The 26,145-nt window shown below is 43.6% G+C and overlaps 2 protein-coding genes across 7 annotated transcripts in view; one reads left to right on the plus strand and one right to left on the minus strand.

Moving 5' to 3' along the window:
• LOC122539020 (protein timeless homolog) overlaps window positions 1–26,145 on the minus strand; it is a 242,536-nt gene that overhangs the window by 177,929 nt on the left and 38,462 nt on the right. The window lies entirely within an intron of this gene.
• LOC122539021 (insulin-like growth factor-binding protein complex acid labile subunit) lies at window positions 11,010–14,628 on the plus strand. 3 transcript variants are annotated; one of them, XM_043673591.1, is made up of 2 exons: window positions 11,010–13,906; window positions 13,937–14,628. In XM_043673591.1, exons 1-2 carry the CDS (start codon window positions 11,438–11,440, stop codon window positions 14,267–14,269), a joined length of 2,802 nt encoding a protein of 933 aa, XP_043529526.1. In that variant the 5' UTR covers window positions 11,010–11,437; the 3' UTR covers window positions 14,270–14,628. The 3 variants fall into 3 exon arrangements, with proteins under 3 accessions (XP_043529526.1, XP_043529525.1, XP_043529527.1); XM_043673592.1 differs by having other exon boundaries at window positions 11,011–11,775; window positions 11,812–14,628; XM_043673590.1 differs by having other exon boundaries at window positions 11,010–14,628.

Raw genomic sequence — 26,145 nt, forward strand, 5'->3', positions numbered from 1 at the left:
CTCTCTCTCTCTCTCCCTTTCAAACGAGTCATCGGCGCGTATCAGAAAGACCTCCGAGGGAAAATTACCACTTTAATGTTTGATTAACGAGAATCGCAAGGCAACGACTTGCAAGGTGTTCGAGTCGAATTATTCCCAAAGCCGTGCAATGGGTCATGCGTGGCCTTCGCGAGGATACACTTCAATGACTAACTCTTAAACGCGCGACACTGATTGCAATAAGCAAAGGTTTGAAGCACCTCAAGCTCCTAGAGCTCTAACTTTGAACGAATTATATCAGAAGTGGCTAACTGGCGGCCCTTGTCTCTACTTTCGTGATCGCTAGCACTTCCCCCTCCACTGCATCAATCTCCCCACTTGCTCAGTAGACTGAGAGAGTGGGGGAAAAGTTCAATGTAGTAGGGAGATCGATGCAATGGAGGGAACAGTGCTGGCGATCAGGAAAGTAGGGACGCAGGCCGCCAGTTAGCCACTTCTGAATTATATAACCGACACTTTGATAATTTCGCGGCACCAGCGAAAGTGTGGAAACTCAGAAATAACGTAGAGGATTTTTAAGAAGGACACGGGATTTCAAGAGGTTCGAGGAAGGTTGACGAACGCGGATGGTAAAAGAAATTGGCCAGCCAAAAATATTTACACTGCCGTAGCGGAGGTAATATAAACGGCAGACTGAATTAATCGTGGATTAAGTGCCGGGGAAAAACAGCAGTAAGCTTCTTCAGCGTTAACTGCCACTTACTTGTACGTGAATATACTACAATTTGTCACGGTACATTTTCTCTTGGAAGTAGAGTGAGAGAGAGAGAGAGAGAGAGAGAGAGAGAGAGAGAGAGAGAATCTTTGTAAACGTTTGCGCGCTAAGTGACTCGTTCAGAGTGCGTTCAATGTCTAACACTTTGGCTAAAATATTGCTCAAACGATGAGAAAGATTGCGGAGCAATTTCTTTTAAATAAAAAGCAAACTTCCAGCTCGTGTGGAGTTCACGCATAAACGTATCTGCGGCTATTTTTTTTTTTTTTTTTCTTTTGCGAAAATGAGAAATTCAAACAATTTGAAAGACGTACGCTCGTAAAGCTGTTGGAAATTTTAAGGAATCTGAAAGAGTATTTCAGTAATTGAAAGACAAGTGAAAATCGCCTGTTTCAATCCGAGGTCATTTGAATTCTGAAGTGAATTTGAGCAAAGAGAAGCACTGTCAATGATCAAAATAACCATTTGAATATTTTGTAGATAGACACAAAACGATATATTTTTGGAGGCTCGAATGATCCCTAGTCAAATAAATAAAAGCTCGTGTGCCCAATTGTCATCATAAAGTATCAAAAATTTTCCGTTTAGTTTTTACTTTAACGTCTCTGATTTTGAAAATTTTGTCTGGTAGTCGTCGGTAGTTTACCCAACAAGAATCACGGTTGCACGCTTGTATTCTGATCAGACGTGTACGAGAGCGAGAAAGGTTGAGCGATGAGCGTTGCAGTGAGAGAGGCAAAGAAATACATACATACATATATCGGTTGATGTCGACATCAACGGCGGCACCGGGGGAAAAGGAAGCAAGGAGGAAACGAGGAATCTACGTGGCCCTCTTGCTCCGCGCGTCTTTCCAGAATAGCGTTTTCCTCGTTTTCTTCAGGGTTTCCCCGACGTCTCCGCTCTCTAGCAAGAAGAGACATTTGGTGCAGACCATTACCCCAGTCTCGGGTGCCATCGGCCATCAGCAGCGCGTTAAAGCCGCTGCAATTACAAACTCCGACAGTCTCATCCCCTTTACTTCCGCCGCCTCTTCGTTTCCTCTCTCTGCCTCTCTCTCTTTCTCTCTTCGATCGACTAGCACTCTCTATCCAGCCATTCTTCTCCTTCCTATTTTCCACCGGGTTCCCTCTCTCGCTTCTCCGTGGCACGTTCCCATTCACTCTTTCCCTCGTTTCACCTCCTCCTCCTCCTCCCAGACACCGACCACTCTCTCTTTCCGTCGTTCCGGTTTTCTCCTTCAGTTTTTCCGACGTCGTTCCCATTTACATTCGGTCGGCGCTATCGTAAAAGTAACTTTGTAACCGGCACGGCCAGCAGTGCCCAGCCAGCTAGGATTCCCTCCTCTATTTCGGCGAAATTACACGTCCGACCGACCGGTGCGCCGCAGCCTCGAAAGATTCCCTTATCAAGGCGACACTACCGAAATCCGCTCCTCTTTTTCCAACCCCCGGGTTCGTTCTGTGCCCCCCGTTCGTCCGTGTCTGCTCGTTCGAGAAAGGGGCACATCCCCGGCTTCGGAGCTAAAACCCAGCGTTCTCTAATTCTCCATCCTCCCCCACTCTCTCTCTCTCCCGCCCTTCGCTCCTCCATTTCAAAACGGAGGGAACGGAACCGCGAAACTTCCAGTTCGTCCCGACGAAATTGTTAATTTTGCACGCGCTGCTGCCTTCTTCTATTGCTGGCCGACCAACCTGCACGCAGCTTCGTTTCAACCGACAGTTGCAAACGCTCGCAAGCGCCGTGTCTAACGTTAACCTCGGTCAACTGGCTACCTGAATTGCTACTAATTTCTGTTAATTTACGTACAACGGAACGTTTTGTATGAACAACCGGGCAATCACGGTCTTACATTGGACGCAACGCGACGAGGAAAGTAGATACGTTGTTCGATCGCGCGTAAAGCAACGCCACTTGTAATTTTAAGAGGGTTTTATTCTACGTTGCAATCGTGGTCGAAGATGGTGTCGCAAGGTCTGCTTGATGGAAAAAAAAGTGCCCTCTTCTCGGCATTCTTTTTGTATTTTTTCCTTATGGCAAATTGAAGAGAGGGATCAAGAAGCGTTGAATGACCAACTACTGGAATTTCGTTCTACGAATAAGTTCGCAAGTCGCTGACTCGCAGTGGAACATATCGAAGTGTGAATTTTGTTTCGTCAGTTCACGCCAATTAAATTCGTCGTCAAGATACACTAATTTCATCAGTTTATCTTCAATAATATCCGAGATATTTCACAAAATATGTTTCGCCATCAACTGTGAGCGTTCACCTCCTTTAACATCGATAAAAAGAAACACGGGTCAAATATTTTTTTCGACAGCTACGTTCATGCCATATTTCATCAAAATCGGTGATCCACACTTGTAAGTGGCCTATACCTGTAAATTCTACATGCAAAGTAGTAAGTCTTAAATAATCTTGGATTTGAAGCACATCCATGTCACGAGTGTTACGCATCGTTAGCCACAACAGCCTTTGAACGATCAACTTTTCGATCGACCTTTGAATCAACCTTGGAGTATCCAATCTTGCTGATTGAGCTTAAACTTCGCAACGAGTGCTCTGACATGTTTCACGCCCATTTATTCGGCATGCGACACGTTCCAAATTACGTCGCGACGCTCGAGATAAAAATTTCAGGCCGGGATAATGATGGCGATTAAAGCAAGCGGAAGTATCTTCTAGCAATTAAGGGACGTATTATGACGTTGAAATTGCAGTAACAATGCCGCTTTGACGTGGGGGCGCAGTTGAAAAAAAAAAAAAAATCCCTTCCATTCTGCCTGCTTCACAAAGAAGCAACATTTTTCCCTCCCCCTCCTCCCTTCCCCTCGCTTACTAAGCATCTCGCTTTTACCTGCTAAAAGGACATTGATATGTAAATGTGTCGCACGCTGGTTAATTAACTTCTTTCACCGAGCGCCGTTCGAGGGGCTATCGCATTAATCTAAAAGTAAGTACATATCTCGAGAGAGAGATAGAGAGAAAAAAAGACCACTCGAAAGTTCTCGAAACAAGTGTGTTGCAAACTCTGCGTACGTTTCGAGAGTGGAGAACTCGAACGAAACGTGTGTATCCTCCGATACACGTCGATACACTTAGCAAGAATAATACGAAATGGTGTTAACTAAACTCGCGCCGACTATTTCGCGCAATCTTTTTCGAGTTTTCAACCGTTCGGCGATCATCGTTCGAGTTCTCGAGAAGCTGGCCGTCATCAGAATTCACTTCGATTCGTTTCCCGTCGGCCGAGGTATCGCGTCTCGAGTGATCGAGGGAAATCGCCGCATCAAAAATGCCAGTGTATGACCATCTCGAGCGATTAAATCATCGTTCGCAACTGCCGGCTTTAAAGTGACGTGGATTTTCAGGTCAATTTACAGAGCACTTAATCGAAACGGGTGTGTGTTTGAAGTCAGCGTTTGCGCCCGTCATCGAACCGTTTGTTTCGAACGGACTCGGTAATACCCGGGATAAATCTTGATTCGGTTATTCTACTCTGATACCTTGTGTTTCCCGCCCCTTTTACCCCCGCAGCATATTTGGCCGCGAGGCTCGAGAGCTTTTCAAACACAATGGCGCCACCCCTCCCCCCCCCCGCCGCCTCCCATAAATGCAAGGAAAAGATAAAAATAAACAACGCTACGCTCTCCGCTTTTCCATTTTCCCGTATCTGGTTCGTTGCTACACGCAGAGTCGCGTTCTCCGGTATCAAACGCAGCATTTCCGGTATCTTTCGATCGAAGTGCCAAGGTTATTCCACGTGTAAAAGATCAGTTTGATCGATCGAATCGCGGATATGAGACAGGAAGCGTAATCACGCGGGACGTGTAATTAACATCAGTCAAAATGACTGATTCTTCGGTCAGGTTTATATTTAGATTTATTAAGGTCGCGTTTATTAAAAAAAAATCTCTATACCACACGTTTTCTCGAAGTGATACGACGATTTTTTTGATAGTGTTACGAGTTTTATTTTTGCTTCGTTCAAATAACTTCGTTTTTCAGTAGTTCCGATGTTAAAATACTAGAGAGTTTGACAATGTGAGATTTTACTTGTTTATTGGAGTCAGAGAGAGATTAATTGTCGTTAATAAATTTATAATATAATATTGATATCATATATATTATAATATTAATAATATATATAATATTAACCACTTGCGCTGGCAACTGATTGCGGACCGTAACGAGCGACCAAACCGTATACAATAATTCGTCGTTTTCTGTTTGAACTCGTCGGTACGATATCACTGGACAGAAATTATTGAGAAGTAATAAATTTATTATTTGTTTTGCCTATTCTGTTTTACTTAAATATACAATTTTACTTATTGTAACATGTTATGCTATAATATATAATATGTTATAACATAACCTATGTTATGCCTAATATAACCTATATTCTAGTTAAATACATTGACCTTCAGTGTGTTTACTGTTAAATTGATATGATAAATTAAAGCTGTGTTAACTTTTGAATAAAAATAAAATTTTCTACAGTGTCAGAAAACGACATTGTTATCCTTAGGTATCCTTAACCAGTTTACAATACCGTATACACCGTATACAATAATTCGTCGTTTTCTTTTTGAACTCGTCGGTACGATATCACTGAACAGAAATTATTGAGAAGTAATAAATTTATTATCTGCTTTGTCTATTTCTATTTAAATATACTTAAACTTGAGAAAATATTACAATTTTGGAACAAAAACTTGTCGACGTGCGTGGCACGTCACTCTAACGCAAAAAGTTAATAATATTTGCGTCTTGAGAGAAAGAAACAAGGAAAGAAAACGTACTGTACAAATGTTGAAGAAAGGTTGTAAAGTGCAATTACAACGCGATGTTGTTAGAATTTTTAACTTTTTCCCAACGAACATCGAGCGTCTCTTAAACTCGGTGTTTCAATTTCAACGAGCGTTCGCGGTGAATCGCAGAGTGATTTCGAGTCACTGTAATTGACACACGCTCGCAAATTTCTCTCACCAGCTTCGAGCGAAACATCGTCTCAGAAGCGTCTGTCTGAAATAAACTATCAGAGGCGCGGCATTGTCGTTGGCTAAACCGCCCTAAATCTGCGAGATCCATAAATCTAAGCTCCCAAACGTATCGTAAACGTCTGAGATATTGGCTGCGCGGAGGAAACGGCGGAATTCGTCAAACAGACGGATCCATAAGCGAAGTTTCGTCGCGAATGCTCGGGAATATTTCACGGAGAGATATCGTTTGACGGGAAACGATATCGTTCGTACGATAAATTTGCAAAGGAAATTAACGTTTAATCGAGCGAAGGGGATTCTCTCTGGATTTCGCGCCAGCTATGCACTCGCTCGTGCAGTGAAAAATCATTACCTTTCACGTTTCGAAGTTTCACGTACAAGTATACCTCAAGTATACCTATACTGTCGTTTAATTTCGAACGGTCTTTTAACACTGGAAACTTTCGCTTTTTCCAAAAATTTCCATCGGAGACGTTAGAGTAAAAGAAACAGAAAATTTTTATGATAGGTTGGACAAGCTTTTATTCGTGTATTTTACGAAGAATCATTCAAGTCTCCAAAAATGTACATGTATGAAATATCTAACAAATAGTTTCACATCTGTACGATATCCAACAAAGTATGATAATTTCACATTTATAAGATATCTAACGAAAATATTCAACTGGTCATTTTGATAGTTCTAGCATTAACACCGATATCCACGGACGATGTCGTAAGTAAATCGATTCGCGAGCCAAGAAGAATCCATTTTTTAAGGATGGCTCAAGCTTGCAAAAATATATTCTTTTATATCTATTTTATACCTAACAAAAATATTCAAACGGTCCATTTCTTTGACAATTAACGTCAATGCCATCATATCCACGGACGATGATGTAAGGAAATGGATTCGCTAGCCAAGAAGATCCATCTTTCAAGGATCACTCAAGTCTCCAAAAGTATAAAATATACGACAAACATATTCAAACTTCTTAACCATTCTTTGACCATTTTGGTAGTTGTGGCATCAACGCCATAATAGTCACGGACGACGATGTCGTAAGTAAATCGATTCGCGAGCCAAGAAGATCCACCTTTTAAGTCCGCGGGCTCAAACATTTAACCGACAGTAACTTCGTTGGTGATCGTTCGCCCTCGATCGAACAGAAGTATCAAGAGTACGTACTGGAGCCACTCCAAGATCACGTTCGATCGGGGCCGCAAGTCCGGCAACTAGAGCAGTAATTCCCAGGAGATTAGAGACGCGGGGAAACTAATTTATGGCGGTGGAAATTCTGCTTGCCGGGCGCGCTGCGTGCATGTACCGGATGCCCAAGGATATCCAGTGTCTTTACGTATATACGAAATATACATACGCGCGTACAAAGACTCGTTAGAAACGCGGTTTTCGACCGCTCGCCGACCATGTCCAGACAGTCGTAATCAAAGAGAATGCGGTAGATCGTCCGAGAAAAGAGATGGATTAAAACGCGATCACGTGGATCCGGGTGTTGTTCTAATTTCACCAGGAAAACTGTTCGTTGCTTTATTTAAATGATGGAATGACGCACGTCGAGAATACTTTGCTCCAAAATTGTAATATTTTCTCAGTTTTAAGTATATCTGTGAGTAAAAGATTTATTATCTCTCAATCATTTCTATCCAGTGATGTCATACCGATGAGTTTAAAAAGAAAGCGAGTTATTGTATAAAACGAATTATTGTATACGGTATTGTATACTCGTTATGGTCCGCAATCAGTTGCCAGCGCAAGTGGTTAAGGATACCTATAACAATGTCGTTTTCTGACACTGTAGAAAATTTCATTTTATTTAAAAGTTAATGCAGCTTTAATCTGTAATATAATTTAACANGCAATCAGTTGCCAGCGCAAGTGGTTAAGGATACCTATAATACCTATAACAATGTCGTTTTCCGACACTGTAGAAAATTTCATTTTATTTAAAAGTTAATGCAGCTTTAATCTGTAATATAATTTAACATTAAACACACTATAGATCAATGTATTTAACTAGAATATAGGTTATATTAGCATAACATTGGTTATGTTATAACATATTATTATATTACAGCATAACATGTTATAATCAGTAAAATTATATTTAAGTAAAACAAAATAGGCAAAACAAATAATAAATTTATTACTTCTCAATAATTTCTATCCAGTGATATTATACTGACGAGTTTAAAAAGAAAGCGACGAATTATTGTATACGGTTTTGATCACTCGTTATGGTCAGCAATCAGTTGCCAGCGCAAGTGGTTAAGGATACCTATAATACCTATAACAATGTCGTTTTCCGACACTGTAGAAAATTTCATTTTATTTAAAAGTTAATGCAGCTTTAATCTGTAATATAATTTAACAATAAACACACTATAGGACAATGTATTTAACTAGAATATAAGTTATATTAGCATAACATTGATTATATTATAACATATTATTATATTACAGCATAACATGTTATAATCAGTGAAATTATATATTTAAGTAAAACAAAATAGGCACAACAAATAATAAATTTATTACTTCTCAATAATTTCTATCCAGTGATATTATACAGACGAGTTTAAAAAGAAAGCGACGAATTATTGTATACGGTTTTGGTCACTCGTTATGGTCCGCAATCAGTTGCCAGCGCAAGTGGTTAAGGATACCTATAATACCTATAACAATGTCGTTTTCCGACACTGTAGAAAATTTCATTTTATTTAAAAGTTAATGCAGCTTTAATCTGTAATATAATTTAACATTAAACACACTATAGATCAATGTATTTAACTAGAATATAGGTTATATTAGCATAACATTGATTATGTTATAACATATTATTATATTACAGCATAACATGTTATAATCAGTGAAATTATATATTTAAGTAAAACAAAATAGGCAAAACAAATAATAAATTTATTACTTCTCAATAATTTCTATTCAGTGATATTATACAGACGAGTTTAAAAAGAAAGCGACGAATTATTGTATACGGTTTTGATCACTCGTTATGGTCCGCAATCAGTTGCCAGCGCAAGTGGTTAATGCAGAATCTCACCGCTGAAGTAACTTGTAAAATCCACCACGGAAGAAATTTATGTCTGTTGCGTGTGCACGTTCGGCATAGTCGATGTTTCATTTCAACATTTGCGTAAACCTGACAGAGATTAAATTCTCACACTCTTATCTATTATATGCCGAAAAATGTCACAGGAATTTACGATGCTTGTAAAGAAAATTAATGAAAAATGAACGAAAGAACAAATTGATAATTCGACAGACTTTGCGTGTGTCGCTGCACGCCAATGGCTTGATATAAAATAACGAAACGACGTGCATAAGAAATACACGTGGCAAAGAATGTGAAATTAGCCGACGGCAAATCCTCTTGTCCTCTCCTGTTCCGAGTACTCTGTTCAATCATTCTCTTCTAAGTAGGATTATACCGGCATAAGCTAAGACAATGGCGTTCTTAGGTGCGCGGATCAGGCCTAAGTGGTTTAAATTTCGACCACGGCGAACGAAAATCTCCTTGCGTCAGGCAAGGATTTAATTATTCCGTTCGTATTGATAAAATTCTCGAATACAAAATTAGCCGGACGACGTTGTGCAACGCTTATTAACAGGTTGATCGAAGCGTTACCCATATCTGGGTGACAGTCAATTGAGGCTGCACACGAGTGACGATTTTAATTTTAAATTTTTCAGGCAAGAAAGGACGTGATAGTGTTGCAGTAGAAGAATAAGTTTTTGGTGGTAAATTATTTTCAAGTTGAACAAATTAAATTACCAAGCAACGATGCGATTAATAATATAGTAAAGAAGTCGTAACTACTTTACTTACGTGAAAAATACATGATATAACTATAACAATTATTTATAACATGTTGAAAAACTAACTTGAGAGATTTAGAGATCACATTGCAAGTTCCCCAGGTGGTCTATACTCGAGGGATGCGAAACTTCTAACTTTGACAAGCTAACACTGAAGAGCGTCAACAAAAAACAAAAGCATGAAAACGGAAGAATAAAAGATAAAAACAAAAAAAAAAAGATACTAGACAGGATACTAGATTCGTGGCCCTGCAAGAAATATGCGCTTGGCGATCAACGTGTTAAATTAGCTTTTACGAGTAACTACAAGACAGAGTCTTGTCCTGAGACAGTTTGTTGAATTCGCGTAATCGCAGACGGCAATTTTCCGCGGTGAAAATAATCGCGTCGGCTGAAGATGAAGAGCGCGCGCGCGCGCGCGCGCCTTTTAGGGGATGAGGGGAAGAGGGGAAAGCAGCTGACCTCTCACCTTATTTCGTGAGAACTGCACCTCCGCTCCTTTTGTAATCCCAGCACGCGAATCGAATTTAAGAAAGCCGACAGCCCAGCAGCTCTGCAAAACTGCTGGCAAAGTTTTAGTTGCACTCGCTGCACGTCGCGCCGTATACGTGTACACCGGTATTCTCTCGACGCTCTCGAGACTGCCATCGACTCGATTTCCGAGTCGGTCCGTTAATAAATCGAAGAGATTCGAACGAACGATGTGAACTTGAATTTGGATTTGGATTCGATCTCGACTCGACTCGAGGCGCTGGGAGAAAGGATCGAAAATTCCGGTGGAGATCGGAGATTTACCTGCTGGACGTTGTAAATGGAGGACGGTGGAACGAGGAAGGGCATCGTTTGGGAAGAGGAAGAGTCGTTTCGCGTGCTGGTGACAGAGACCGCGAGGCGACGAGACGAGACGAGACAGAACGGGACGGGACGGGACGAGACGAGACGCGAAAGGGGTGATGACGAGGGCGAGGGAATGGGTTCGGCTGTGCAACTGGGAAATCCCGGTAGGCGAATCGAGTTTAAGAAAGTCGAGGCGAGAGTCAGTGAGTCAGTCAGGCAAGCAGCAGCCGGTCGTCAACGGCGGTAGTTGGTGAAATCGCAGGATACCGGCTGTGCTGGTGGTCGGTGGTACTCTGTGTACTCCACTCTGTCGGAGGACGCAAGCGCGCTGGCGCCCCTTATCGAGTTCGAGAGCAAAAGCGACGGGGAAGCCGTGGGATGGCAGTGGATGTGCAAGCATACATACATACATACATACATACATACATACGTACGTACGTACGTACGTATATAGATAGAGCGTGCATAGGAATGAGAAAGGGAGGGAAAGGTGCGCGAGCCGAAGAGAGAGGAAACGAGAGAAAGAAGGGTGGAGGGTTGTAGGTGGCGGCACACAGCCAGCCTGGAGGCCGAAGGGAGTGAAAGAGAGGCGGAGATCGGGTGGACGAGGATGAGAGGGGAGGGAGAAAGAGAGAGAGAGAGAGAGAGAGGTGGCGGGTGTCAGCTACGAGTCGGGCGCCGCAGTGTTTGTCAGTCCTTCGTATGGACATCACGTCTGACGCGGCTGATAGTCTAGTCTCGCGCTCCTGGCATTCGTGTGTACGCGTAAGTTTTGGCGGCAGCATCCATCATCACCTCCGGTGCGGGACGTGTTGTCGCGCGTCAAATTCGCCCGTCGATGAGCTGCCGGACGTGCCTATGCTCGTCGCTCGCAACTTGGTCGTCGCAACCCCGCGCGGATCGTCTACTCGCATCCGATTGTCCGCGCGAGCGGTAAGTAATTCGAGGATCGACCTCGAATCGTCGATCGAGACGATGTGAAGACGACGCCGCGATTGGAGGCGATGTGGCTTCCGTTGATGCTGCTCGCCTTGATGGCGAGCGGTTCCGCGTGCCCGGACCTGTGCCAGTGTCATCCGAGTGCCTCCGACCAAGAACTGCCGGCTCTGGTGCGTGTCAAGTGCCGTGCTCGTGCGCCGCCGTTGGCGGAATTGCCGATCGAGACGAGGAGCCTCGCGATCGAGGGTGCCAACCAGTACGAGGTGATCGATTTCTTCGACGAATTGGAGTCGAGCGATTCGCTCGACGATTCGCTCCAAGTGGTCCAAAACGGTGGTACGTTGAACTTGGGCTTGGACGTTACGAACGGTACGTCGGACGATTCCCTACGCAACTCGACGACGACGACGACGACGACGACGACGACGACGACGACGATTCTTCCCTACCTCGAGGACCTGTCCTTGACGAACTGTTCGCTGGTGTTCTTGAACGTGTCGTGGCGCGGTTTCGAGCGCGTCACCGCGTTGAACCTATCATGCAACAATCTGGCACGGTTGACCGACGTGCTAGCGGCCGGTATGACAAATATGAGCGAGCTGACGCGTTTCGACCTGTCCGACAACTCGCTGACAGCCGTGAGTGCCGGGGCTTTTAGGACGCTTGCGGGATTGGTGAGGTTGAGTTTGCGTAGAAACGCGATATCAAGCGTGCACGAGGACGCGTTCCGAGGACTGGATCGGCTGGAGTTTCTCGACTTGTCGGACAACCGGCTGGCGGATCTGCCGGACAGCGCGTTGACGCCGCTCTACTCTTTGCAGAAGTTGGACCTAAGTGGGAATCAGCTGCAAGTGCTCGGCGCCAGGTGGTTCGAGAGCCTCGACCGATTGAGGGAGCTCGACGTATCGAGGAACGGGTTGGCGCGGGCGGCATCCGGAACTTTGCAACCGCTCGCGGGATTATCGATACTGAAACTGTCGGAGAACCCACTGAAAGAGAGGGACGTCTCCCTGTTGTTGGGTACCGGCAGACGCTTGGAGACGGTGGACGCGTCTCGCACGGGCCTGGCCAGAGTTCCAGCCGCTCTCACGAGATCGGTCCGGGCGCTCCGACTGGCCGGCAATAAGTTGACCACCATTCGCGGCGGCGATCTCGACAGTTATCCTCTGCTGCGGATACTCGACATCTCGGAGAACCGACTGATCGACATCGAGGACGACGCTCTCGGACGGCTGGAGGTACTCGAGCAGCTGGACATATCCGGCAACGTTCTCGCCAAGATCCCGGGCAGCCTGCCCAACAGTCTGACGAGCCTGAAGCTCCGGCGAAACGCGATCACCGCGTTGAGGGTGGACGATCTCCAGGGGCTGTACAATCTGAGGTCCTTGACGTTGAACGACAACGACATCAACGAGATCGAGGTGGGAGCGCTCGGTCAATTACCGGCACTCGAGGAGCTCGATCTGTCGGATAATCCTGTTAGAACGTTGCCGGCCAACGCGCTCAGCGGGCCGAGCAACCTCGCCAGGCTCCGTATGTCGGGATTAACTTGGCTCGAGCGAAAGCAAGAGGTGCAGGGTGACATGGCGTTTCCGGTGCCCACACCCGAAAGGCTCGTGTTTCTCGACGTGTCGAGGAGCCCGGTTCTGGCCAGGCAGCTTTTAGCCGACGACGCCGCGCTCTCCGCCTGCAAGAGCCTGATCGAGTTGAATCTGTCGCAGACCGACATCACCGCGCTCAGGTTCGATCTGCCTTACATGCTGCCGCAGCTGCGTGTCCTGAACCTGAGCGGGAACCGTTGGCACTGCACGGAGGATCTCTATTGGCTGGGCGAATGGCTGCGGCAACACCGACAACTGAACAAAACCGGTCAACCGCCGGCGGGTCGGTGCGATACACCGCGGGAAATGTCAGGATCACCTCTCGACCAACTACCATCGCCGCCGAGTCCTCTGCCCACCACCGTCACACCCACGATCTTATGGACGACTTCGACGTTATCGATCCTCTCTCCGATCGAAAGTGCATCTCGTTTTAATAATAACAACGTAACCGCGTCTTCCAACGTTACCGACGTCGTTGACGTCGTCGACTCCCTCAGCGACGAATCACCAGCACCAAGTCTCGTCAACGACACCAGCAGTATCAGCGTCAAGCAGTCGACAATCGACGAAGGAATCGCGGACTCGAATCGCGTTACGTCGCTGCCCGATAACAACCAGACGACGACCGCCACCTCCACGTTCCGGAACGTCACGTCGCCGAGCAGCAGAATGACAGAGGGGAACGAGCGGAGAAGCACGCCGAGCGCTAGAGCGATCGGAATCGAGGAGATCTCGTCGGAGATGAAAAATTCAATTACAGACGTCGCCGGGCTGTCGCCACGCCAAGGGAGAGGCAACGGGGACAAACCGTCAATTATCAAGATGGAGGAGCAGAAGGAAGAGGGGACTTTTGATAATCGTATAGACGATAAACAGAGGCAAAGGAGCAGGAGACCGAGCAAGATCTCGAAACGTCCCGCATCGTTTGGACAGCAGCAGCAACAGCAGCAGCAGCAGCAGCAGCAGCAGCAATCGGGAGAAAAGAAGAAGACGGAAGAGAAGAGCCTGCAGACAAAGGAGAGTTCGTCCACGGTCACGGGCAACACTCCGGACTCGAACACGATTGCGGAGGAATTGAACGGGCGGGCGACCGATTCCGACGCGAGGGTCTCCGAGGCTTTGTCCGCCGGCGCTCATCCGGGAATGTTGGTGCTGGCCGGTGCAGCACTCGGTGCCGCAGCTGCGCTCACCGTGGTGTTGTCGCGGCGAGCCACCGTACGCCGAAGGGACAGGTACCATCGTCACGAGAACATCGAGGTGCACACGCTCACGCCGACCACCGAACTTTGGTGACCAGACTCGGAGTACGCTCGATTGTTCGACCGAGATAAGCGAGGGACGGGCAACGAGGACTACGAGAAACGTATGGAGATCTTGTCAATATTGTCTCAGCGGCTACGGAGGACGCGGCCGAACTATCCGCGCTCGTGCCCACCCGGGAACGAAATGCCAAATTAAATCTATTTTTCATTTTTCCCTTTCCGTTTCGCCGCGATTCCGTACGTCGGCCGCACGCGAGTATAGCCAAGTGAAACACGAACAAACTCCGATAGAGAAGCTTCGAAGAAGCTGACCAACCGACAGCGAGAGGCTAACAGACCAGGGACTTGAACAAGAATTCGTCTCGATACGAAGGTTTGCTGATGATTTCGTCGGTCAGCCAGTGGTTTCTTTCTCTTCGGGCAACACTGGGGCAAGAACTGGACGACGAACGAGAGCAGTTTGGCAGATTAACTGTAAGATGTACAAGGCTCAACAACAGATCGCTTTGCTTCTCACGGGAGGGAGAAGCTAAAGTACATAGTTGCAGATTCGGCTTTGGCTTTGGCTCCCGTCGGGAGATACACCGGGCCACAGGGAGAGAGTCAAAGGAAGTTCAGTTCGGCGAAGGGAACTGTTGGCCGAGATACCGCGGCGAAGAGATCAACTCGAGTCGGATGATCGGTGAAATTTTCGAAAAAAAACCAGCGACTCGTCGATTTTGCGGACTGCTTGACAGCTCGAAAGAGAGAGCAGAGAGTCGACTTCCTTTCGGTACCTATCTCGGCGCGAGACGACGAACGACAATGAGACAAAGAGAAATCGCAGGTGGCAATAAATGAGAGAAAGAGGGAGAGAGGAAAGAAAAAAAGAAGAAAAAAAACACAAGCAGTCTCTCGTACTGCATCGATCTCAGGCGATCGGAACGTTAAATAGCACACAGTGACAATAATAATTGTAACGTGCCGCGTTTCTGGATTGGTACTTTTCACCGTACGCGCGTTGAGGACGCTTCCAGTGGACTGGGACGGGGAAGTATAATACTTACTTACGAGGGGGAACCCGTGTGGTGAGAAAGAACGAGAGAGAAGAGAAAGCGAGAGAGAGAGAGAGAAAGAGAGAGGGGGGAAAGAAAGAGAGGGAAAAGACGAAAGGCGAGAAGAAATTGATGGGACACGGGGAACGTGCTGGCGTGAAATTCGCGGTGGCGAATTGTACGTTTGAATGACAGTGCGAGACGGGAAGCGAGAGCGATTGCTGGCCGGAAGAACTTTTATCGAACGCTGCGAGATCGAGTGAGAAAAGAAAGCGCGAGTGCACGAAAGAGCGGAGAGAGGAGGAGGGAAGGAGGGTGCGAGAAAAGTATGCGAGAAGTGAGCCGAGAAGAGCCAAGCAGCGAGAATGGAAAAGAGAAAAAGTGAACGAGAGAGAGAGAGAGAGAGAGAGAGAAAGAGAGAGAAAGAGTGTGTAAGAGAGTGAGAGAGAGAAAGAGAGATTGAGAGCGTGAGAGAGAAATGATCATGAGGTGGAAACCGCTCTCAACAGCGGCAACACCGCGAGTATACAGAAACGTAGCTTCCGAACTTAATTCTGGCGGCTTGGCCGGTTGCCAAGGCTCCTTAACAAACAGAAGAAAAAAAGCAAAAAAAAAAAAAAAAAAAAAAAAAAAAAAAAAAAAAAAAAAAAAGAAAAAAACAGAGGATAAGAGTGGAAAAGAGCAGATAAGAAATAAACGAAGAGGCTAGACATTATCTTTCTTAAAATAACCAGTGTCAAAGTACCGCTATGATAATAAACCGATGTACAAAGATGCAATTTTCCTCGATTCCTTTGATTCGCCTCACTCACCGATCGTCTTTCCGTTAAATTTTTTAATAACTTTTCGTAGTTTTCCTTCCTTTTTCTTTGTTCTTGGAGTTAGAAATCGATTTATCACTATCACCCCGTAGAGAAACGACGTACGGATCGATGACTCTTTTTAAGAAAGATAATTTTCTTCAAAGCAAACGGCTACGCAACGCAGGTAAGTTGATCTTTTTTTTTTTTTTATTGATATATTCTGTCTCACTTCTGTCTCTTCGTTGTCGAGCCTGCCGACGATCTCGATGCGTGAAACTCGATGTACGTATCTTTCACTTGATGTCAGAAATTTTTCCACAATGCCTGACACACGATGAAGTATCGCGTTTGCTTTCGTTTTGCGTGTTCGTGCCGTGTAAATCTCTCGCAGACAGACAACTGCATGCCACCGAGACTTTTGTTGATACGCTCGTCCCTCGCGTATCAATTTCTCTGTCCAAACGTGACGATCCGGCGCATGATTAAGTGTACGAAACTCTGATTCATCGAAACAGAAAGTGACATCGATACAATTTCATTAGGCAGGAATTAACCGAAGACGACTAAAGTACAAAAAGATTGAGCGAAAGAAATTAGGAACGCAAGGAATAGAAAAAGATTTACAATGCGACAACGCGAACGCAAGCAAAAATCTTTCGAATCTCTGAAAAAAAAAGCGCAACGTTGCAACTCCGAAAAATTACTATCAATTGCTACAAAATTGATCAATTTTTGCCAATTTTTGGTAGTTCCAGTTGGAATTTGTTAACAAAAAGTTAACAATTAAAATTTCAATTCAATTAAAAATTAAAATTGAAACAAGTTAACAACACTGCACCGCTCTTGAAAAAAATCCGGAGAAACGTGGGAGAAATTCGTCGTTCCTTCGCGAAAATGAGTTTCGTCTCATCTCCGTCTGACAACGGGATCTCTCATCGGGTTCGTTAGCATGTTAATCGCCGCAACTGACTAATCCGGTTACACACGTTACAACGCGACAACTGCGAGTTCTGTTCATCCCGGCGCGGATGGTTGTGCCGACAACGGCGTCGATGCATTATTGGTTCGAGGCCGGGAAATAAGAAGACCGGGCCGGGGGAAAGAAGAGAAGTCAGGGAACTGTCGGGGAAAAAGATCGACAGCTGTCGGGAAAATCTGTGCCTTTTCGAGATACAAGGCGGTATCCGCTTCGATCCGAGATACAAGGATTTCACGCTTTCAGCCATTTATCGAGCAAACAGATTTCCTGCATCTGCCGCCTCCTCGCCCTGTCTTCCTTTTCTCGCCAGACACTAATCCGACGGAAATTTATCCGTTTCTAAGCTTAAAACAAGAAAGGAAAAGAAAAAAGAGAACAAATGCCGACGGCTCGTCAGGCGAGCGTCGAATTCGGAATTTTTGTACGAAACATGAACGGAATTATGAAGATATTAAACACGTGCCTCGAGCCAACTTTGATATTTTCATTGTTGAACGAAGAATTTTTTAAAAATTTACAAATTTACAAAGTCATGCATCGACATTTTAATGGTACGCATGCCGCGTGTACGATCATTTACAATACTGTCTGTCAAGGCCAACTCAATTTGACAAGAAGACGCTGTAAAATTTGCTATCAAAATATCGTTAAAGTAAATATTATTTATCAGTATTCAGTATTACTGTGTAGTATTTATATAACAAATTATTATCACTAAATATTATTTATGTAACATAAACAATAATACTAAAAATATTCGGAACAAAATGTTTCATTTTAAAATTAATTTCGAAATAATTGTTAAAATAATAAAAGTTAAAGTCAAATTTATTGCTCTGTTTCGTGTATCTGAAATTCTGCAGGCTTTTCTTTATAGTTGTGGTTTCTGCATCATTATAAAATTAAATTTATGTACGACGATTTAGAAGCAAAATTATTGATCATAATCGATCTGACCGGAAAGTAATCAAAAATCCAACCGGCACAGAACGTCTTCAAGAATACTTTCGCTAAAGTAACATTCGTGATATTTTCGAAGAGGGCGAAATCACTTTCTCAGGTTCGCCCGAAAGGTTCCTTATTTTTCCCAACCCCCCACCAATAAATCCGCATTACCCTCTACAACAACAATTTCCCTTTTTTTTTTCCCGTTTTAATCGCATTCGCCAGAGGAAATTCATTTTACGGAACCGTATTATCATACAATTAAAGTGAAAACCATTTCGACGTTATCCCGCGACGGGGAATTTAATTCACAAATTTTATTTTCACTTTTACATGAAAGCAATTTCCGCTGATACAATTATTGACCTCTCGCGAGTTCGTCCTCGCTCTTCGTCCGCAACGCGCCCGCGTTTATCGAGTTAAACGACAGGTAAAACTAATATTGTGCCAACGTCTACAATGACAATGACAATAATAATAATAATAATAATAATAATAATGATAATAATAATGAAAATAATAATAACAAAGAACGAACGTTACGACGAAACGACAGAGTAATCAGAACTTTGTCTGTTCCACGCGCTTGACAAGGCCAAAAAAGGAAACAAAGAAGAAGAAAAAAAAATTGCACGACAGTTGGCCTGGCTGATTAGCTGGCAAGAATTTTCAACGAGGGGAAAAGCGTAGCTTTTTCGACAACGCGACGCGAACACTCCCAGAGTACTCAGGCTGGCTGGCACTCGTTGCCGCGGTTCGCGTCCATAAATTTCGATTTGCAAGAAATTAGAGGACGAAAGAGTACGAGACGAGAGTACGGGCGGCGACGAAAAAAGTTTAATTTTCTCACAATCAGTCTTAATCTCAGTAATTTCATCCCGTTCTTAGGGCCTGGGCCAAGTTGTTGTTGCGTACCGCGACGAACGTTAATATCGGGTTGTTCGCGATAAGCGAGAAGCAGGGAACGGGCTTCGGCTTGCCCGCCGAAGAATATCAGATAACGTCACCCTCTAACGGGCTGGCATCCGGGGGCGAGGGAGTGAGAAAGGGGGGAAAGACGCGGCCGGGGCACCGGTGCCTGCCCGAGAGTTCGAAGCTGCAAAATCACGAGACTTTGAAGCAACGGTAAATGTTGCTACATGAATAATTCGCGGCGAGCGTTTCCCGGTCTCGTAGCCCGCGGCTGAATTTCCCCCGGAACATAGTAACGAGACCGCAACAGGGAAAAACGATATTTAGGAGGGCCGGAAAGGCAGCCGGTGCGTCGCGTCGCGTCGCGTCCTCCCGGCGGAAGAGAAAGAGAGAGAGAGAGAGAGAGAGAGAGAGAGAAATCGTTCCTTAAAGCTCTTGTTTAAATTTCCTATGGAATAACCCTTCGCAGCAGTGCAACTAGGAAATTTAATCACCGTATAGCGGCTCACCCCCTCGGGCTACGGAACTGGCAAATTCAGTAACATCTTGCACAAGTTCGTTATCCCTACCCACCGCCCCCTATCCCTCCCCCCTTTGGCTTGCCTTCGATTCCGGTTTACCCAGACGCCGCTGCTATTTCGCGATATTGACTTCATCGATGAAAAACGGAATCCAGTATCTCAATTTATTTGCATTCCCAGCCGTTCTCCTCCCCTCCCCTCCCCCCATCCGCCCCCCTCCTCCACGCGTCGCGTTTCCTCCGACCTTTCGTTGCTTCCAACGCCGCGCCGTGGACCGAGGGCTGATTCGGCCGTTGCAAACGCGCGGAATCCCTTTGTAAGTCGCCGTTGCATCAACTCTCTGCCGCGGCCATGATTAAACGGTAGTTTAATTACAGAGAACTATGCGTTGTCGAGAGTATAATATATCGCAAAACGAGTTTCCGTGTTTATGACCTTCTTTAGCCATTGATCGAAGTTTGAACCAATTTAACACTTTCAACTGGTAGACACCAGAGGTGAGGACACAAAGTGCTAGTTTATCGACGCGGATGATTAATAACAATCGTACGTAAAATGCAGTTCTTTCCCTGTGACAATTAGTCTTGTAGTGAACGATTCGTTTCAGCCAATGTGTTCACACGGGCACTAATTTTCCCAAATTTTACGAAAATGGGCAAGATGGTGACAGTGAATTTTGTATTTTGAAAATAACTACGCTTTAAAACATTATAAAAAATGAATTATAACAACAATAATAAATAAGAAACATGCATTAATCTTCCATCGCAAAATGATTCGCGAGGGTATGCAAGATAGTTGATTTAAAAAATTATAAAAAATGAATTATACAATAATAATAAATAAATAAATAAGAAATATTGAATTTTGCCGTTGTACATTGCCTCAAAATAAATACAAATGCATTGAATGAATTTTACCATTGTACACGAATTCACCTCGAAGTAAACAGAAACAAATATATGCGACGACACTAATTGTACGAGCAAGTCAAGTTAATAAACCTCATTCGATAATCAGTGTCGGGCGTGCGTAGCGAAAAATTAAACGTATTCTTTAAAATGAGCGATACTCGACGATACATTACTTAATGAAATAAAAAAACGGCACTCATTTCGCCCTAGCGTTCTTTTTCTCACTCATTCCTCTTCTTTCACCCATTGCACTGGCAACTGGTTCGCGGACCATAACGAGTGACCGTACCGTATACAACAATTCGTCGCTTAAATTCGAATACCTCGTATTTTAAATTTTTCAATTAGTATTTTAAATTAAATTCGAGGTTATTTGTTACAGACAAGTTAGAATTGAATCGAGGTGATTTATTACAGATAAATTAAAATTGAATCGAGGTTATTTATCACAGATAAATTAATTGCGCAAATTAATTTAACGCTAATTTAATATTGCACTGATATTACATTTGACAATTAATATTACATCAGGAGTATGAAAGGATTAGTTTCGATGACTAATTGTTGCGATAGTAATCCCGCTTACAATCAGTACGAGAGGAACATTTGGTTCACGCGCTGTTCTTCTTCTAACCCGTTGCGCTGGCGGACCATAACGAGTGACCGAACCGTATACAACAATTTGTCGCTTTCTTTTTCTTTTGAACTCGTCGGTACGACATCACTGGATAGAAATGATTAAGAAGTGATATACTTAACATTTGTTTCGCCTGGATTACATTTAAATATACTTAAAACTGAGAAAATGTTGCAATTTGGGACAAAACATTCCAGCGCAAGAGGTTGAATTCGAATACCTCGTATTTTAAATTTTTCAATTCGTATTTTAAATTAAATTCGAGGTTATTTGTTACAGACAAGTTAGAACTGAATCGAGGTGATTTATTACAGATACATTAAAATTGAATCGAGGTTATTTATCACAGATAAATTAATTGCGCAAATTAATTTAACGCTAATTTAATATTGCACTGATATTACATTTGACAATTAATATTACATCAGGAGTATGAAAGGATTAGTTTCGATGACTAATTGTTGCGATAGTAATCCCGCTTACAATCAGTACGAGAGGAACATTTGGTTCACGCGCTGTTCTTCTTCTAACCCGTTGCGCTGGCGGACCATAACGAGTGACCGAACCGTATACAACAATTTGTCGCTTTCTTTTTCTTTTGAACTCGTCGGTACGACATCACTGGATAGAAATGATTAAGAAGTGATATACTTAACATTTGTTTCGCCTGGATTACATTTAAATATAGTTAAAACTGAGAAAATGTTGCAATTTGGGGCAAAAAGTTCTCGACGTGCGTGGCACGTGATTCCAGCGCAAGCGGTTTACGCAACCAACTATTTCCTAATTGTTGAGTCAAACGTCTCCCATGTCAGTCAAGTCAAATACGAAACCCATCTGCGATACCTTAATTAACTCTCCCTGTCCTGACAGTAAGGCTACTTCATTTCCTAATTACGCGTAGAGGGGAGGGAAAAAAAAAATCGATGATAACAAGCACAGGGCCGATGTTCGTGAACAAGCGTACCTGATTTTCGGAATGCCCCTCTGAAATGGGAATATCGCGAGAGCACTGTACGTATGTATGTATGTATGTATGTATGTATGTATGTATGTACAGCCAACACTGCTATATTTTACTTCTGTCATTATCAGAACTATCGATCCCCTTTCCGAAAGCAGCAGCCGAATAAAAGCGTATCCGTAAACAGACCAACCATGCAGATGTTCATTAGTGTGATTACTTGGGCCTTGGTTCGCGTTGACGAGTTGCCACTGTTTACGTATACATCCAATCACGTGTAAGTGAAATTCGCGCGAAACAAATGATTTCTAGTTGATAATGGACGCGGCAACGTGTTCGTTCGGTTCGAATTCAATCCAAGCTGGCGAAATCTTCCCCAGTCTCGAATTTCATATACGTGACTTAGATTTACAACTGTCCCACGCGACAAATTAAAACAGCTCCTCTTGAAAAATACCGAATCATGAATAGAATTCACGAAAGAGAACGTGAATTGTCAAGGAGTGTGTGAACGAAACAAAGATTGCGAGTCAAATGCAAAAGCAGTTGGTGGATATGAATCTCGTTGATTATAATAGCTGATCAATTATTCCAGAATGTGTTCAAGTAAAATTTCCAGTCTCCACTTTCATACATGTAATTTAGAGTTATACAATTTTTAAACGGCTCCTCATGAATACAAATGCCAAACGAATTCGCGGAAAAGGACACGAATGATCAGGAGGAGAAGTTTGTCAAGGCAATTTTTAACGAAACGGAAATAGATCTTTCTAACGAGTCAAATGCAAAAGCAATTGGTGGATAAATCTCGTTGGTTACAACAGCTAATCTCTACAACAGCTGATCAATTATTCCAGAATGTGTTCAAGTAAAATTTCCAGTCTCCAATTTCATACATGTAATTTAGATTTACACAATTTTTAAACGGCTCCTCATGAATACAAATGCCAAACGAATTCGCGAAAAAGGACACGAATTATCAAGAGAAGGAGTTTACCAAGGCAATTTTAACGAAACAAAAATAGATCTCTCGAGTCAAATGCAAAAGCAGAATAAATCTCGTTGATTATAACAGCTAATCTGCAGGATGTGCGGTGAAATCAGCTCTGTTGACGCTCTCCCTCGAAACGGAAACACTGTCGATCGTTGATGTTAGAAGGACTCTGGGGAACGAAAGTTTGGGCTGACATCGATCGGGAAACAGTCTCTATGATACGGTGCTCGAAGCAGACGTCGGAGTCTCTGTGCCATGGACCAACGTGAACCAGGGTTTACACAACGCGAGGCGAGGTGTGAGACCCTCTTCATTTTATCTCCAGTATCCTGCAAACCAGCTCCGGGTGACCGGGGCCTCGGCTCGCTCGCTCTCTGCAGCCAGCCCAGCCTCGCCGCAGCCTTTTTTATTTGCCTTTCGAGCCGAATGCGATCCAACGTGTGAAAAATCTGGCCTGCTCACGTCCGTTTAAACGTATAATCAAACCGTCTAACACGCCAACTTATCGAATCGTTTCCCTCCCAACTTCACGCGGAAATTCAGTTTCAGATATATCGCGGGCAAACTGATTTATCGAACCGCTGGCTACTACGTGCGGGAACGTGCAAACGCTGAGAAAACGTCTGATCTTTTCTTTTTTTTCTTTTTTTTCTTTCGTGACGTCTGTGATTAGCACGTCCTTCACTGGAAGAATATTTTTCCTCTGTTTTCTTCGCGAAGAATATTGCCTGCAATTTGAAATTACACCCATCGATATATTTCGTACAAACTAATTGTTATACCTTTCTAAATAATGAAACATGAATATCCGGAAATTTTTGCATTACACCGGAACTCGAATGTTTTTCTTGATATTCACTACTGTTTCAGTGAAATTCGACCGTTTGTCTTTCCCGTTCGTCGCTAGATATAAAATGCTGAAATGTCGGATCCACTTGAAACGGTTTTTATTTTTATTGGAAACACCTATTCCGGTGCCGGGTGGGTATCATACCCCTCTAAAAATACACCAGAATATATTTGTCTTCGTTGCAGTAAAATTTTTCGAGAAGCAATAAGGTACGTTAAACATTCGCTTAAAACCAAACACGATGGAACGGAATATGAAGTAAAATATGGCGCAAACTGCAAAACAGAAAAAGGAATCGTGCTTCTTCCGAAGCTCGGAACATTGGGACTTTACTCGTTAAGGATAAGAATTAAAGTGCTTCTCGACCAGTTTGTTTCATTATTCAATGAATCTCAAGCATCAATTCAATTGTTTAATTTATCATTGAAATAAATTCAATTCAATTATTCAATTAATCACCGAAGTGTCACTATTTAATCACGACACTTGACAGCTCCGTGACAGAAAATTCACTTGCTCCGCACGTATGTATAAAAAGACGACGATAATAAAAAAAAAAAAAGTCGTTCTTCTCACGTTATAATAATCCACATTCGAGTCCGTAAATCTCGACGACGCAACGAGCAACGCGACGTTTCCTCGCCGACGTCCCGACCGACACGATCGTTTCCTCGCCGCACTATTTGCACATTCCCGGTGATTAAGTGTCCGCATTTATCAGAACCGGTGTCGCTGTTGACCCGTCAAAGCGAAATCGCGTGTAACACGTTCGGCTGACAGGTAAATGTAAATTCTTCCTTCGTGAATATGGAACGGGTGAAAATCCGCTGTCGGCCAGCAACATTTACAACCATCCCGCTGGTCCCCTTTTCATAAATGATTGACGCTCCACCCCTCCACCACCACCCCCAACCCTCTGAGCGGCTACCCCCTGAAAAATAATCAACCGCCGTAATTGACTTTATTATTTACCAGCGGTCTGTGTGTTTTCTCTCTCTCTCTCTCTCTCTCTCTCTCTCTCTCTCTCCGTCACGAGCCGATCAACATTTCGAATTATTGAAAACGCGAGGCAACAGCCGCGCGCGCGCGCGAGTCGGCCATGACTATCTGACCGCTGCAATAATTGAAACCGATGGCCCCGTAAAATTCTGATCGCCCGTGACACGCTATGCACGTCGTTTCTCCTCTCTGTGCCCCGTGGAAACTCCGCAAGATCGATGCAGATTATACAGAGAGAACGCCGAAAACCTCGGGCATTAACCAACGGCCGGGGAAAATTGATTCGAATACGAGGCCGGAGGCATCATTCCGGTTTCTGCGCGAGCGAACCTCCCGTTAAGAAGAATTGAGCGGCTCGACGCATTCCTGTTTCGTTCTGACAATACGCGACCGTTATGGAACGTTTAATTCCGTAATTCGCGGGCGTGCGTCTGTGACAGATAAAAATGGAGGCTCGTCCGATTTCGAATCGTTCCGAGCTGTAGCTAAGAAATCAGAATCCGATCGATCTCACCGGCGCGAAGCGAAACGACAACCGGGGAAATTGCAACCGCGATATTGTTGTTATTACGTCACTAGACAATTCATGCAGTGAATTTTTTCGCGGTAACACGCGTGCAGCTGCGCTTTCTATGCAAATACACATGTCGGAGCAATGCTTGCCCCGGTTGAATTAGTTTCGTTGCACGCGCGATTTACCGGGCGATGATTTTACTAGAGAGAGGGGAGGCATTTTCCGTCTAGAAGAGGAAAATTTCTAAAAATTTATCGAAATTTGGGTATTCGTGATTTGTCAAGATCTTCCTAGTTTTAGGAATTTGTGAAGATTTAATCGAAATTATGATTATACATACGAATTTTCGGCCGTTGATTTTATCTCTAAGAGGGGGGAATCGATCTACAAGAGGAATCTTTGTAAGATATGTCAAGATTTGTGTGATTTATCAAAATCTTCCTGTTTTTCAGAAACTTGTAAAATTTATCGAAATTTGTGTGATTCATCAAAATTTATACATTTATTATTTGTAAAATTTATCAAAATCTTCCTATTTTTGAGAACTTGTAAAATTTATCGAAATTTGTGTGATTCATTAAAATATATACATTTGTTTGTAAATTTGTAAAATTTATCAAAATCTTCCTATTTTTTAAAAACTTGTAAAATTTATCAAAATTTGCGTTTGTAAATTTGTAAAATTTATCAAAATCTTCCTATTTTTTAAAAACTTGTAAAATTTATCAAAATTTGCGTGATTCATCGAAATTTATATATTTATTATTTGTAAGATTTATCAAAATCTTCCTATTTTTGAGAACTTGTAAAATTTATCGAAATTTGTGTGATTCATCAAAAT

This window comes from Frieseomelitta varia, unplaced genomic scaffold, assembly GCF_011392965.1.
Source record: "Frieseomelitta varia isolate USP_RPSP 00005682 unplaced genomic scaffold, Fvar_1.2 scaffold_188, whole genome shotgun sequence".
Classification (NCBI taxonomy): Eukaryota; Metazoa; Arthropoda; class Insecta; order Hymenoptera; family Apidae; genus Frieseomelitta; species Frieseomelitta varia.

What these genes read in the sequence shown, in the direction of transcription:
- LOC122539021 (XM_043673590.1), top strand. Translation starts at nt 11,438, where the DNA reads ATGTGGCTTCCGTTGATGCTGCTCGCCTTGATGGCGAGCGGTTCCGCG.